The sequence below is a fragment of the Rhamphochromis sp. 'chilingali' genome (assembly GCF_963969265.1).
Source record: "Rhamphochromis sp. 'chilingali' genome assembly, chromosome: 22".
In the NCBI taxonomy this organism is placed as follows: Eukaryota; Metazoa; Chordata; class Actinopteri; order Cichliformes; family Cichlidae; genus Rhamphochromis; species Rhamphochromis sp. 'chilingali'.
This window is the reverse complement of record NC_137950.1, coordinates 14162590-14177980: the sequence shown is the minus strand read 5'-3', so window position 1 is coordinate 14177980 and position 15391 is coordinate 14162590. Positions and strand designations below refer to the sequence as shown.

The 15391-nt window shown below is 41.8% G+C and overlaps 2 protein-coding genes across 2 annotated transcripts; one reads left to right on the top strand and one right to left on the bottom strand.

Moving 5' to 3' along the window:
* Positions 1 to 477: 477 nt before the first annotated feature.
* LOC308391121 (uncharacterized protein) lies at positions 478 to 1825 on the bottom strand. Its single transcript, XM_080873588.1, has 4 exons — positions 1753 to 1825; positions 1495 to 1576; positions 1127 to 1279; positions 478 to 850 (listed from the first exon to the last, which is right to left on the bottom strand). The coding sequence occupies exons 2-4, from the start codon at positions 1563 to 1565 to the stop codon at positions 691 to 693; spliced, it is 384 nt and encodes a 127-aa protein (XP_080729714.1). The 5' UTR covers positions 1566 to 1576; positions 1753 to 1825; the 3' UTR covers positions 478 to 690.
* A 6522-nt stretch (positions 1826 to 8347) lies between these two features.
* LOC308390287 (chaperone Ric-8A) lies at positions 8348 to 15384 on the top strand. Its single transcript, XM_080872081.1, has 14 exons — positions 8348 to 8449; positions 8830 to 8924; positions 9029 to 9076; positions 9588 to 9605; positions 9699 to 9788; positions 9898 to 10505; positions 10779 to 10914; positions 10994 to 11182; positions 11356 to 11450; positions 12150 to 12300; positions 12477 to 12572; positions 14053 to 14197; positions 14532 to 14805; positions 15238 to 15384. The coding sequence occupies exons 2-14, from the start codon at positions 8835 to 8837 to the stop codon at positions 15377 to 15379; spliced, it is 2082 nt and encodes a 693-aa protein (XP_080728207.1). The 5' UTR covers positions 8348 to 8449; positions 8830 to 8834; the 3' UTR covers positions 15380 to 15384.
* Positions 15385 to 15391: the final 7 nt, after the last annotated feature.

Below are 15391 nucleotides of genomic sequence, written 5' to 3'. Positions count from 1 at the left end.
ATCGGAACCACAAAGTGGGCTAGAGTTTATTGAAATACTTCCTCATCCCCTTATCTGGTCACTGGTATCTGTTGTTGGAACTGAATACCCTCAATGACACCACTGTAGCAGAAAGACTGCTAAACATGCCCAAGCTTGTGTCCTCTAATTGTTACTGGAGCCTAAAAATATAACACATTTGTAGTAGAACCTGTTGGGTATGTGTTGCTGTGGTGCTCACTTCCCTCAGAAGTAAAAAGAACAATAGAATGAACAACAGAAAATCCTGCCTGCAGGGGTTTTGTTTCAGAGGCAAATTACAGTCTTGTTCAGCTGAAATTCAGGTCATTGCTTCATCTTTCTCGAATTTATAGATGTCTCATAGTCGTCCTCTGTCTGTACCATTTCAAAGGCTCTTTATGAGAGGTGATCATGGTAGGATTGCACTATACTTTTCCTTTAAGACTATACATAAACACCACAAACTTAATTCTCTTAAATATTTATTGCATATCATATTTAAATATTTACATATTTAAAGTATAAAACGCACGTTTCACACGAGACACAAAAATCATTTGCGAGCATACATTTCTAATAAGTACCAGTCAGTCAGAGCAGACATAGAGATATTTGGTTTTCAGTAGATGGAAAACTATGTGGGCAGCTCTCCACCCCTTCAGTCCTTAATTGCTGACATTCCTTTTGGTCCTATCTGCCGTAGCCCTGTGGATCTTTTGCCTTCTTTGATTCCTCCTTTCCGCTTCCTTTGCTGAAGTGGTATAAAGTGCTGGCTAAGTTGTGAAGCTGGCATGTCCCGAGCTGGCATCCACGCTGAAGTGCACGCGGCAGTCGTGGCTTCAGGCCCATGCTGTCGTGATGAAAATGAGAAGGGTGAACATCAAACTCAGGGTGCAGAACATCACATATTAAAAAAATGCAGTTTTGAATGAAGTTGGAAAAAAGTGTTGTCTTTCTGAAAAACAATCACAATATTTACCCTCTAATAAAGGACTGATAGTGACATGACCATAATTTTTTTTAATTTAATGTAATTTTAACAAATACTTTGATTTAGTTTTTCAAATTAAATAATGCTCTTTTTCTATTGACAGCCACTCTCAGCACGTTGTCACATCCTTTGTACCTGTGTCTCAGAGCCTCCAGGTCCAGATGTTTGTTCTCTGAGGTGAATGGGATGATCTTCAGTAATGGAGCATGGTGCTCGTGTGTGTCCTCTGACATTTCCCCTCCTACATCTCGGACCGCTGCTCCTGGTAGGACGACGTCTGCGTCTGACCTGTGTTTCCAACAGGATATGGAATTTATTAAGTAACCTATAATTTACAATAATATAACTTAGAGATACACTAATAAGAAGCTCTGCTTTAAACACTTTTTTTAATTTCCCGCCATCCCAAGCATGCTTTGATGTTGTGTTTCTACTGGTAGAGAGTGATACTTCATTATGTGTGCCGTTGTGAGCTGTGTGGTTCCCTGTGTTTTTTCACTCACCTTTGAGTTCGTCTCAGTGGGGAGGCAGCAGTCAAAGGGACAGTCAGCAGCAACAGAACAGCTATCTCCATAACGCACTGCCCTACAATTTAATAGAATGAATAATTAAGTGTGGTGCTAAAGAAAAAATGCTCTTCTGACCCAATTGTTGAAGAAGCACAAAATGATTTAACCATAAAAGTCAAATGATAATAATAATAATTATGTGTTTAGAGAGCTTTTAGAATCGTATAAAAATTAATCTCAAAAGATGCTTACCGCAAAAGGAGAGCTTAAAACCTGCTGTGGCTTGTTGAGTAAACCAACACAACTTGCTGGTTGTTGGATGTCTGACTCTGTCATCCCTTTCTAACGCTGGTCCTTTATAGTGTGATGGTGGGATGAGGGGGTGTGTCTGTAACACACTGACTATACTGCCAAATGAACTCACACACACACAAACAAACAAACACACACTTTTTTATTCCCTACTTAAAAGAGCTGTGATGCCAGCATAAACAATCTTTAAACAAGGCGTCCAAACACAACTTTGGACTTAAACTTAAGGTGACCTTCTGTGATGTTTACATCGATTCTTATGTTCACTTGTTGCTCTACAGCCCCCCACTCCTCCTCCTCCTCCTCCTCCTCCATCTTTCTCCTCCCTCAGTTCACTTGCTGCTGAGCAATTGTTCCAGAAATCTTTCTTTCATTTCCATCACCTGCAGGAAGCCCGCCGAGCCCAAAATAGCCCCAGTTCTCCAGGCTTTTCTTTATCGCCCCATTTTTCCTGTGCCTTTTTCCCTTGAGTCACTTTGGCCGTCACCGTGTTTATTTCTGCAGTGTCCTTCACTCATATCCACCTCACCACAAACACAATGTCAAAAACAACTCCTTGATCTTATAGTTTTCCTTAAGGTGTTGGTGATGAATACGGCATATGTGGATGAGAGTTCACATTCAGGAACTCTCATCCACATTTAAAGTGGTCACAGAAACAAAAGATCAAAGTTGGCACTTGGCCTCATACTAACACCTCTCTAGGAAATTATCCCATAATTCCTAATCTTTTAATAATGCACTAAATCCATGGGGAGCCAGTGTCACATTTAATGTTTTTTATCCTACACACTGTTTCTCAGACCGGCTCTCTTCCCTCTGATTCACGGCTTCCGCTCTAGAGACCATTGTGCAGCTTTCCTGTGACTACCATCTGGGCAGTCTGCATTGTCAGAATAATACACTGAGTCATCGCTGGCGTGCGTGTACTCAAGAGAATTAGCGCTCAAATAATTATGAACTTACATATGACTGAGCATGGATTACGACAAGTGTTGATGGGATAACAGGTGATGACGTGAGGGGCTGCATCTCAAGAAAAGAAAAAAAGCCCAGCATCCTGGTAAAACTGTCCCTGTACACCTGCTGCTGCCTAACCTTGAGCAACTTATGTGATTGCGAGGTATCCATCATCGGCCCATCCATCTGTCTGTTCCTCCTCAATTCCCAATAAATCAATACTCCTCACAGGACGGTCAGGTTTTAGTGAAAGTTGCAAACAAGGACCACCTAGCGGGGGTTTACCCAACTTGTGCTTGTGGTCAAGGTCATACTGGCTGTTTTACGGGTACTTTTCCATTTTCATGAGAATTGCTACTCCTAAATTACTGGTAAGGTGTTGATATTTGGTCCTGGAAATGACTCTTTGAAACGTCAGTGAGGCGCACAATGGATTTTAATAATGAATTTATGGAACACAGTCAGCCAATGACAAGAAAAGGTTATAACTTATAACTAAAAATACTTTTTGCATTTCACTCATTTGCATTTCACTGTGTGATGGATCATCAATTGTGATGGACCTAACCACGATTGACATTCTAGTTTATAACATACACTCACCAGCCAATAAATTCAACACTGTGCTGGAAACATTTCTCAGAGATTTTGATCTCTTTCTCTATTTTTCTATCTATTAGATTGAGATCTGGAGATTACCTAGATCACTCGAGTGCAGTGAACTAGTCACGTTCAAGAAACCAGACTGACTTATCCTGCTGGCAGCAGCCATAAGAAGATGAGTAATGTGATCATAAAGGGATGGACATAATGGACAATACTCATACCACTACACCACCAGCAACTGCTGACACAAGCCAGCATGGATCCATGTTGTTTATGCCGAGTTCTGACCCTGCCATCTGAATGTTGTAACAGAGCAGGCAGGAGTTTCTACTCTTCTACTGACCAGTTTTGGTGAGCTGTCTGAATTGTAGCTTCAGTCTCCTGTTCTTACCCGACAGGAGTGGCACCCGTTGTGGTCTTCTGCTGCTTTAGTTCATCTGCTTTAAGGTTTGACATGTTATGCATTCAGAGATGCTCTTCTGCATACCTTAGTTGAAATGTACAGGGTGGGCCATTTATATGGATACACCGTAATAACATGGGAATGGTTGGTGATATTAAAGTCCTGTTTGTGGCACATTAGTATATGTGAGGGGGCAAACTCCTCAAGATGGGTGGTGACTATGGTGGCCATTTAGAAGTCGGCCATCTTGGATACAACTTTTGTTTTTTCAATAGGAAGAGGGCCATGTGACACATCAAACTTATTGGTAATGTCACAAGAAAAACAATGGGGTGCTTGGTTTCAACGTAACTTTATTCTTTCATGAGTTATTTACAAGTTTCTCTCTGTTCACAGCCATTGACATGTCGAAGAGGTTAACACGTGAGGAGCGGATCGAAATTGTGTTGATATCTGGTGAACGCAGTAACCGGGTCATTGCAGCAGATTTCAATGCAAGACACCCTACGAGACCACCCATCTCCCATGCTACAGTTAGCAAACTGCTTGCTAAGTTTCGTGAAACTGGTTCAGTGTTGGATTTGCCAAAATGTGGACGCAAGAAAACTGTCACTAATGAAGAAACATCAGTGGCTGTCCTAGCTTCATTCAGCAAGAGCCCACAGCGTAGCACTCGCCACATGTCACTGGAGAGTGGCATTAGTCGAACATCCCTTCGGTGGATATTAGCTACTCACAAAAGGCACCCTTATAAACTCCAGCTACTGCAGCATCTCAACGAGGATGACCCAGATCAGCGCACAGAATTTGCAGAACGGGCAAAACAAAAATTGGAGCAGGACCCTCAGTTCATGCAGAAGATTTTGTTCAGTGATGAGGCAAACTTTTATGTGAATGGTGAAGTTAACAAACAAAACCACCGCTATTGGTTTGACACTAACCCCACATTGGATGGATCCCTCCAAGACTGTTGGCACAACAAAAGTGATGGTTTGGTGTGGTATATGGGGTACAACGATAGTGGGTCCATTCTTCATCAATGGAAACCTCAAGGCCACTGGATATTTGAAATTGCTACATGATGATGTGTTTCCCTCTTCATGCACTGAAGCTGGCACGTTCCCTGAGTTTTTCCAGCAAGATGGCGCACCACCACATTATGGGTGCCAGGTCCGAGCATTCCTAGATGAACAGTTTCCTGGAAAGTGGATTGGTCGTCGTGGGCCAGTTGAATGGCCCCCAAGGTCTCCCGATCTGAGGCCCTTAGACTTTTATCTTTGGGGTCATCTGAAGGCAATTGTCTATGGTGTGAAGATACGAGATGTGCAGCACCTGAAACTACGGATACTGGATGCCTGTGCTGGCATTTCTCCTGCGGTGTTGCTATCAGTGTGTGAAGAGTGGGAGAAGAGGGTTGCATTGACAATCCAACACAATGGGCAGCACATTGAACACATTTATAAGTGGTCAGAAACTTGTAAATAACTCATGAAAGAATAAAGTTGCATTGAAACCAAGCACACCATTGTTTTTCTTGTGACATTACCAATAAGTTTGATGTGTCACATGGCCCTCTTCCTATTGAAAAAACAAAAGTTATATCCAAGATGGCCAACTTCTAAATGGCCACCATGGTCACCACCCATCTTGAGGAGTTTGCCCCCTCACATATACTAATGTGCCACAAACAGGACTTTAATATCACCAACCATTCCCATGTTATTACGGTGTATCCATATAAATGGCCCACCCTGTACAATTACTCCTGTTGTCCTCCTGTCTCCTTCTACACATCTAAATGAATGTGGAACCATTTCAAATCTAGGTAATTGCATTTGGCAGCCAGTAGCTTTTAATAAGAGTAATTATTTAATATTGAGCATGGCTGTGGCCTCAAAGGAATGAATGCTGTTGTACGATGACTGAGTAAGGCAGTAATTTTTCATGCCTCCAACCTACAATTTCTTATATCAGCCTTTAATAATAAAAAAATGATTCAGATTAAGTTTTAGTGAAACACAGTTTAGCACTATAGCCTCAGCAAATTCTTGTTTACATAAATCATATTTATTAGAATTATATTTTTCCCATGGTCATCCATGCCTCCCTAATACATTGGCTCTACACCCCCTGTAGGGGAGCAGCCCCACAGTTTCAGATCCACTGGATTAAAGTAAGTAAAAGTATTTGAAAATTGCTGTTTTCATCCCATTTAGAAGCATTAGGGTCTGTTGCTGTTCCATCCAGAGCAATTTAGAGATCAAAGTATCCTGTATTATTTGACACAGTGTGCAATATTTAAGGTCTCACTCTGTGTTTATTCAAGTAATACTTGATGAGCAGAAGCGTTTCTTCTCTGAGCCTCTGTGAATTTTCAGCCTCACCCACTCCCCTGACCTGTGGGGTCGCTGAAGGGTCAAATATTGATCTTTTTCTTTATATATAAATATGTTCAGTTTAGTATGGCGTATGAACACACCATCCCTTTTTTCTATTATACAGTTGATAATTAGTTTTACCAACTATTGAAGTTCAACTTTATAAACTCCCAGCAGTCTCTGTTACATTATCTGGAAGTCCTAACATGTCAGCTAAGCTTCACAGACCTCAGCAGAAACAAAACCAATATTACATTATTTGATCATCCAGGCAGATCCTTGAGCCTTAAATGTTCATGCTGAGCTCCTGTTGTCCTCAGGCCATGCTCTGCCAAATTACAAACATTTAAAAAAATATGATTATGTCAAAACATAGACAGTTTTGTTGGAATCCTACATGCTTAATGTGAGACCAGGTCCACCATACAGTAAATGCATTCAGGAATCATAGAGGACTTAAGCAGAAAGATTAACTGCAGAAAGAGAGCACACATATAAGATCCACTCTGATAACCAAGTGCAGAGGAAAAAGCAGCGATCCTTGAATATTTCACATTCTTCTCTACTGTTCACTCTCTGAACAGAAGACATAAATTAGTGGAAAGAAGGCATATGAGCTGAGCAGGGTGTGTCTCCTAAAGGTTGGAAAGATGATCTCTGTAGGGCCTTGGTGTCACCAGACAGATGCAGAGTCATTAAATTTTTACACCTATATTCTAACCGTCAGTCACCGTCAGTGAGAGACGCTTGTAAATGACACTCTGTAGCTGCTGACAGCCAGTCTGTAGGTTTCTGATGTGTTTGCTTTGAAAATATTCAGTGAGGCAGATCTGACTTGATGAGACTCAAAAAAATTCCCTCAAGTGGAATGACCCTACAAGCCTCAGTAGAGGTCGTTTATGTTTAAGCTACATGCGTGTATTGCGACATAGGTGTTAAAAATAAAGCCACAATGTTTGTCTGTGTCAGGACGATTTAGACGTACCCTCCTGGCTCATGTTAATAACTGCTGTTTTCTTTTACTGCTTTTAAAGGTCACTCAGGCCCATTCACCTCTTGTAAAGTCTATATTGTTGATATCCTACTTGTAATTCGTCTTGAAGAAATATGCCTCCACTTCCTACTTGAGAAGACTCCTCTGACATTTTTCCCACTATTTCTGACGTAGCGTGCATCCTGTTGTTGTAAGCCTGCAGCCACCAGTTATCTAGCTCCAGCGCCCAGAGCCTGTTTCCTCTACCGAATGAGTGCAAGAGTACGCATCCTGCCAGGAAAGCCTGTCATTCACTCATGCATCATTGTCTTACAGTTTTCATCTGTCAGGGTGTTCAGGATACTTGGCTGCAAGTGTGTGAAGGTTTCCAGGACACCAGGTGTGACTTAAGTAGGTTATCTAAGCTAAAAACAAACAAAGTGTACTTACTGAAAGAAAACAGAGTTTCACTTGTGTTTCAGTGCAGATTGATTTAACTGTAAGTCATTTGGTACGGAGTATCAATATCTGTGCATTTTGGCCAAGGGAAAGATGCTAAAGTTTACTTTGAATAAATAGATTTTATAATACACAATTGTATCATACATTGTGCCTGTATGAGCTGACTCAACCGGGGGAATTGCGCCATCTTGTGGAAGGAGACAGAATCAGTACTGAAATAAATAGTGCACAAAAATAATAAAAAGTACGGTACATGTACTGTAATTGGGGGTGAATTCAATTAGGAATGTATTGAAATATTTTGCTGAAAGATAAAAGAATACAAATCTTTAACTACAAACTTCCAGAAGTGAATAAACAGTGTCTTTTCCTAATGCATTTCTAACAGTGTTTTAACCATCAGAACCTCCAGCAAGGTTATGCAACAGCACGCCCTAACTGCTTGTTTTAGTGGCTTTCAGCATTTTGAAGAAAATTCTGCTAAAGCTGGACAGAAAGTGAAAGGGCTGTGCAGAATAAGTCTGGCAAACCCATAAAAGGTTAGAGGGTCAACACTGAGAGTTATAAGCTTAGAGTCCATTAGTGGATTATAACCATAAACACTCTCCAACAGGTCTCCTGCATCTCTCTTGGATTAAAGCGAGAGAGACAGAGTGAGAGAGATAGGCTGAGAGAATGAGAGTGCATAGAGAGTGATTGAATTGAGCAAATTCAAAGCTGAACACAGGACTCGGGGCACGTACTTGGAGAAATAAACGCTTGGCGACAACCTGAAGCAAAGTCGGAGCGGTGATTTGGTTTGTCATATTTAAGGTATACAGTTTATCACCTGACTACTATACTGAACTGTGCGAGGTAAGTTCAGCGAAGCACGGTAATCTATCTGCAGATTTTATGTGTGTGTGTAGTGTTGATGTCAGTGCCTGCTATATAAAAGATACAGATTCACTTTAACTGCTAAGGAATCCTTCATCAGTGATCAGTTATGTGGTAGCTGTGAAGATGAAGTGAAAGGATGAGCAGCTGTCATTTCATTTCATATTTAGTGGGTTTTATTTTATATTCTGGATGAACAACAGACCGAATGTGTGCTATTCTATTGTGTATTTATGGTTTCTTTCTGTTTGACAATACATAACCTCTGCCATGACCATCGTCATTGTTGTGTAACTTTCATTTTGTTCTGCCCTAAATTGTCTGTGGGTGTGTGTGTGCGTGCTTGTGTGTGTGTTTAGGAAGCATGAACGTGGACATCGAGGGGATAATCCAGTGCATCAAGCAGGGAGATGAGAATGGTGTTCAGATAAGGCTGCAGGAGTTCAACAAAGAGGTGACGCGACACAGAAGCTTGTGTATTTCTCACAAGTTCTAATGCTGCTCATGACACTGTTTTTCTGTTTTTGTGTGTGTGTGTCATTATTTCTCTTCCTGTAGTATGCCCAGTGTTTCTTCTTTGACACAGAGGAGAGGGAAAGACGGAGAGTAAGTCTGTTTATGTTGCTGCACCAGAAGGAAAGTTTACAGGCATAAACCCACGTCCTCCTGGTGCTCCTTATAACGTCACCTTATTCCCTCTCACGGCACACCTCCGACTTATCCGCCCCTCCCCACCCCTACACACTCCAATCTATGATTAGTAATTCTGCTGTATCAGTTGTCTCTGATCCTCTCTCCTTGCCTGCTCAGGCAGATTGAATCCAGACAGAGTGACTGAATAATTGTCTGGGTTAGAAAAAACTTCTAATTACCTTCAAATTAATAAATATGTTATGATATCCTTCACTGTCCCCTGTTAATTGATTGTCATTCCCAGCAAAGATAACCTTTCTTTTGGGTTAGGAATGACCTCATCCCATCAGTAAATTGCTCCTAAGCTTTGTAAATAGGTTTTTAGGGAAAATGCCATACTGTGAACTTGTAGAAGGACTTCTAACAGCACTATTTCCTCTCTCTTCTGCTACATTTCCTGTCTAATGGATGACCATCTCTTAAGCAAAGGCGACTAGAAGAGGTAGGGTTTTGCCACAGTTTAGAAGTAATTAAGCACTGCACATGAAAAGTACCGTAAAGAAATCCAGTAATCCTTGTTGCACTGTTTTACTAGTTCAGGAAGAATAAAGTGAGGGACTACACTGATTCTGACTCGGACTTGGACGAGTACGACCTGGAGGATCGAGGACTCATCCTCAGACAGGTGATCCGATGCTGTCACTCTCTGCTTGCCCAGATGTGATATTCTTAGTCCTTGTAAAAGTTATTATTATGATAAATTCCTGCAAACATGTTTCTGCTCCTGTTCTCAGAATTTAGGTGTTGTCCTTGTGAGGTTCATAAGGACGGAAGTCAAATGTCACCTGTTGAGAGTATGCCTACGCACCCTGAGGATCCTGTCCCGGGACCAAAAGGTCTTGGGGCCTTTGGTGACCGACAGCGCCCTCCTGACTCTGGCCAAACTAGCCGGGCTGACCACAAGTGACATCAGTGATGAAGTCAGCGACCCCGACTCTGATTTCTACGATAACATCATTGCCTCTCTCACCGAAACCAAAGTGCTGCAGGGTCACACTAATGAGGATGAAGCTGAAGCTGAAACTAACGACCAAAACGAGGAGCCGCCGGCCTTCGACGAGGATGCCAAAAGCGACATCAGCATCACCAACAGCGGCGATTTGGACAGCATCAGCTGGTTTGGGAGCCACAGGACGAGCATCAACGAACTGCACAGAGGTGGGACGCATCACAGGGTCCTGGAGCGAGGGCGGAGGGACCGCAGAGAGAGTAAGATGGATGTGGAGGAGGAGGTGGAGGAGTTGGAGTCCGGAGAGGAGGCAAAGAGAAAAGAGGCCATGAAGGTGTTGTGTAACGTGGTGTACAACAGCGCCTGGGCACAGGAAAGGTTCAGTGCTCTCAGGTAGGCTCGGCATGCACACACAATCGCATCAGTTCCCATAAACTGTGTAATTTTCAGCAGCTTATAATAATCGCAAAGCACCTAAAAAACATATATTCGCTTATTTATACCTGTGAAAGCAACAATTCTCATGCCTGGTAAAGGTTATTATGACAAATAGAAGGACAGGGGACTGAAACAGTGCTATCCCAAGGACAGTGTCATTCTCACTTGCAATAAGCTGCATTTGGCTTCATCTGGAAAGTTCACATCTATCTCCTTTGTTTCCATCAGGCTCATGTGTGGCCTCATAGAGCGCGTATCATCCAGTGTCAGCTGGTCGAATCCCTCTAGTGCTCAGTTTTATGAACTGCGCTTCATGTTCCTCATGACTGCACTCCGGCCAGAGCTCAGCACCCAGCTTAAACAGGTCGCACGATGTCATATAGTCCAAAGTTATTCCTGTTTTACTCCTCATTACTGCCCTCACACTGATTATTCTCTTCCAGGAGGGAGGGGTTTCCATCCTCACAGCAGCCTTGGAGAGCTGCCTGGAGGTGCAGTGGAAGGACCAGTATGAGTGTGTCTTGGACCCACAGACACAGCCCATCTCTCTGGAAACCTCTCAGCGCGTCACAGAGATCCTCAAAATTCTCTTCAATATCACGCACAGCACCCACAAGCAGGACCCAAGTGAGGTGTGTGTAAAGGCCCTCGCATTTTTCAGAAGCTTTGCTTTCGTGTTTACTTTTTACAGGAGTTTTAATACAACATATATGTTATCAGTCAAATATGCAATCATATAAAAGCTAAATGTGCGAAAGAACAGGACAGTTGAAGAGGCATTAGCTGCGTCTGTGCCTTTAATCAGGATGATGCGGCTCTGTACCGACACCTGGTGGCGATCCTGCGCCTCTGTCTGCTGAGGAAGTGTCTCCTGTCAGAAGACACAGATGAACTGCAGGGGTGAGCACAACGTGACAAAACCCAAGCTGTGAAAATATTCAGGCTTGATAATCTCATAATTTACTATCGTGCAATTGTAACACATACTGTGCAGTTATAATTGATTTAAACGATGGACTATAAAATTAGATATAAACCTTCAGAAATTCATTAGGGGTTGCAAAATCACTTTCATGCAGAAGCACTATTTTTAATAACATTTGAAGCAACAAGGATGAGTCTATAATTATGAGTTTAATAACATGCACCCTCCTCTTGCTTGCTTATTTGAGACTTCCAGATAGATTGAATGTTCAGCTGCAGGTCTGATTAAAATCCCAAGTATATATAGAAATCAATGCCTTTTTATTAGGTCTAGATATAATTCCAATAATAGTGTATTTTGAGTAGCATTTGTTATCATTTTGGATGAAACAGTGTATAATCCATCCAGCCAAACAACACCAAATGTTTAAAGGGGGATCTGCTCTGATCATTTTCAGCTCCTTTTTATTTTCAGGCTGTATTGGAGTAGCTTTGCATGGTTCACTGTTCAAAATAACCCTTATTTATCACAGGGATTACTTGCACATACACTGACCTCCAGTCTAACAGTATATGTCTAAAAAAAACAAGGAAAAGCAGAGCAGGGAATAGGTTTTCCCCGCTCTCTTCTATCAACACTCACTCCTTTGCCGTGACCTTCTCTCACTCCCGCAGTCACACAGTGAACCTGTTGTCAGCGCTTCCTCTGCAGTGTCTCGATGTGTTGCTGACGGTGCCTCTGGAGCCAGATTCAGAGCAGTGCAAGGGGGTCAACATGGACTGCGTCCACACCCTGCTGATGTTCATGGAGAGACGCCTGGAGGCGGTGAGGGAGTAGAAAAGAGTTCTGTTTGTAGAGTCATTTCTGATCCATTTGTGTGTTTGTGAGGGGGGTTTTTTTTCTCAGTGATTTGTTCTTAAAGTTTATATTTTGCAGCGTGAAAAAGGGAGCAGCTGGTATTACGGAAATAACGGAGAGGATTTGTTTTATGTGCTTTTCAGGGAGATAAGATCAAAGAGAAGCTGACACCAATCCTCAATCTGCTGACGGAGAGCTGCAGGGCTCACAGAGAAACACGGCACTACATCAGAAAATATGTAATATACGACACCTCAGAGATAGCTCCTGTGTTTAGCTTTTTGATGTTTTGATGCCAAAATATTTGTAGCACGTTTAATGTCTAGTATGCTTTTGATCATTTGCATGTAACCAACCAACACCTGACCTGTGCAGGCCTGGACTCTATAAGACTGAAGACTATAAGATACTTGTAGTATTCATAGTACTGTGCAAAGTCTTGAGACACCCCTCGCTTCTATATATATTGCTGGAAAAAAAACTGCAAATACAGTATAAACAGAGTTAGTACAATTCTATGACCACTTTTATCCTTCAACACAGCCTGAACTCTCTTAGGTAGCTTTCTTGTAATTTCTTACAGTAGTATTCAGGGTTAGTTCTCTAAAAAAAAGTTCTTCTTTGGATGTTGGCTGTCTTTTGTTTTGTTCTATGTAAAGATGATACGACACTGCCTCAGTAACATTGAGGTCCGGGCTCTGGGGAGGCCAATCCATGTACTGGCAGTGTGTTTGGGATCGTTGTCATGGTGAAAAATGAAGCTATTGCCAATCAGGTGTTTTGCAGATTGCATTGTATGGTGAATGAAAATCTGATGGCACTTGCCTGATTTATAATTTCATCACTTTTGATAGGATCCCCCAACACCACTGACTGAAAAGCAACCCAAAACCATGAACTGGCCTCCCAGTTTTGAAGATGCATGTTAACACTGACTGTTGCACATCGCTCCTGACCTCCTCGTACATACTGAGGACAATTTGAACCAGACAAGTTTACAACTTCCTCTTCTGTTCTCCATTTGTCCAGTTTCCTTGAATGCACACCATGCTGAGATGTGCCACGTTTTTGGATAACTGTCTTTGAGAATCACCATGTTGGTGCAAAATACTATTTTATGCCGGTCCAGCTGTGTTACCTTTGGGATTTTTATAGATACAAAAGAAAGTAGCACCAATTGTATGTTTTGGTGACAGGTTGCTAAAGATCCAGTTTAAACTGGTTCATCCTATGAGTTAGATCCCTTTTTTTATGCTTCAGTAATTCATTGTTCAGTGTTAAGTGGCTTAATGAGCACAATACATGTTTCTCTGTAATGGTCAGGTACAAGGGTGGAGCTAAAAGTGAATGAAAAAACAGCCAATGTTTAAAGAAAAACTAAAAAGACATTTTTTTTTTTTTTAAAAAAAAGCGGTTGCTGAAGACTTTAGCACAAAGACAGCAGATCCTTTAATTCCGGGAAGATGTGCGTTGGCAGACTTGTTCCAGCTCATCCCTAAACACCCTTCTCCTCCCTCCAACACACTGACTATGAGAAAGGATTTTTCATTATATATTTGATTTGTCTCAGACTTTGAAATCCATCATTGTTTTGAGGTTAACGGCACATTTTGCTTCATTTGCAAGCATCAGAATGGTCTCGCTCATATTTATTTAAAAAAGAAGAAGAAACAAAACACATTAAAGAAAATTAAAGCTATAATGTGTCGCCATCATTAGATCCTGCCTCCTCTGAGAAACGTATCACAGAGGCCAGAGGAAGGCACCACAGTGAAGAGCCGTCTGATTCGTCTTATGACTCATCTGGACACAGACCTCAAACACTGTGCCGCTGACCTCATCTTTGTCCTCTGCAAGGAAAATGGTAAGAAGAAGCAATATGTGGATTAATAAAAATAGGGTGAAGTTACAGTCTGGTCATAAAAATAGAAAAATGCATATTGAAATGATCAGATGGTATTTAAACAACGGGCGTCATTAGTTTTTATTGTGCTTTAAAAAAAACTCTTATTACCTTTTAGATATTTGTGTTTATGTCTTTATTATTATTTTATGTAGTCTTGATAGTCATGTTTGTTTTGATTATATACATTATTTTAAATCTAATCTGTGAATGCAGTGGTGCTGAAATGTTTTGTAGCTCTTTCTGTATTTTTTCTTTCGTGCCTTATTGAGAACACCAACGCTTCTTTTCCTAGTGAGCCGTTTTGTGAAGTATACGGGTTACGGTAACGCAGCAGGTCTGCTGGCCACCAGGGGGCTCCTGGGAGGCCAGGGGCCCAGGACCTCTGATACCCAGTACTCCAGCGACTCTGATTCAGACACCGAGGAGTACCGGCAGGTCAAAGACCGCATCAACCCAGTGACGGGGCGGGTGGAGGCAGAGCAGCCAGACCCTATGGAGGGCATGACAGAGGAGGAGAAGGAGGAGGAGGCCAAGAGGCTGATCATGCTCTTCAACAAGCTGTCCAGGTAAGCAAAACGTCAAAAAGCTACAAACATGAGAGATACACAAAAGTCTCAGATACTTCTAATGAATACAGTAAACGTCAACTGATTCCCACCACACCACAGCAAAAGTTTACAGAATTTAATTTATTAAGGTACAAATACAGAGTTGCAATAAAAGTGTCGAGCAGACTGTACATGTGTATATAACCAAAAGCTAATTCCAGCGCATAATCTGCAGCGTCTCAATGTGTTGCTGCAGAGGAAGTTCTTTGATGAGCATTAATGGGTCAAGTAGTCATTAAAATTGTATACTGGTAAGAAACAGTAAGGTCTGTAAAACTCAAGTGTTCCTCTTGTTCTTGCATAATACAGCAGATTGATGGTAAATTAAACAGTTAGGCTGTTAAAGCTCATGCTGGTGATCAAATCACCTGCATCTCGTGTATTTTACAGAGACAACATCATCCAGCCGATGGGAGTGGATGAAGAGGGGAAGCTCGTCCCAATGTCAGGACTGAAGGAAAATCCTCTCTCTGAGGAGGCGAGGTCTGAGTCAGAGAATGACGGAGAAACAGAGGAAGGAGACAAGGACTGATTTCTGTTCATC

Coding starts and splice junctions, on each gene's coding strand:
- LOC308391121 (XM_080873588.1), bottom strand. CDS start 1,565: ATGGAGATAGCTGTTCTGTTGCTGCTGACTGTCCCTTTGACTGCTGCC. Junction 1,280..1,494: donor CCACTGAGACGAACTCAAAG/GTGAGTGAAAAA, acceptor TTGGAAACACAG/GTCAGACGCAGACGTCGTCC. Junction 851..1,126: donor CTGGAGGCTCTGAGACACAG/GTACAAAGGATG, acceptor TCATCACGACAG/CATGGGCCTGAAGCCACGAC.
- LOC308390287 (XM_080872081.1), top strand. CDS start 8,835: ATGAACGTGGACATCGAGGGGATAATCCAGTGCATCAAGCAGGGAGAT. Junction 8,925..9,028: donor TGCAGGAGTTCAACAAAGAG/GTGACGCGACAC, acceptor CTCTTCCTGTAG/TATGCCCAGTGTTTCTTCTT. Junction 11,183..11,355: donor ACAAGCAGGACCCAAGTGAG/GTGTGTGTAAAG, acceptor GCCTTTAATCAG/GATGATGCGGCTCTGTACCG.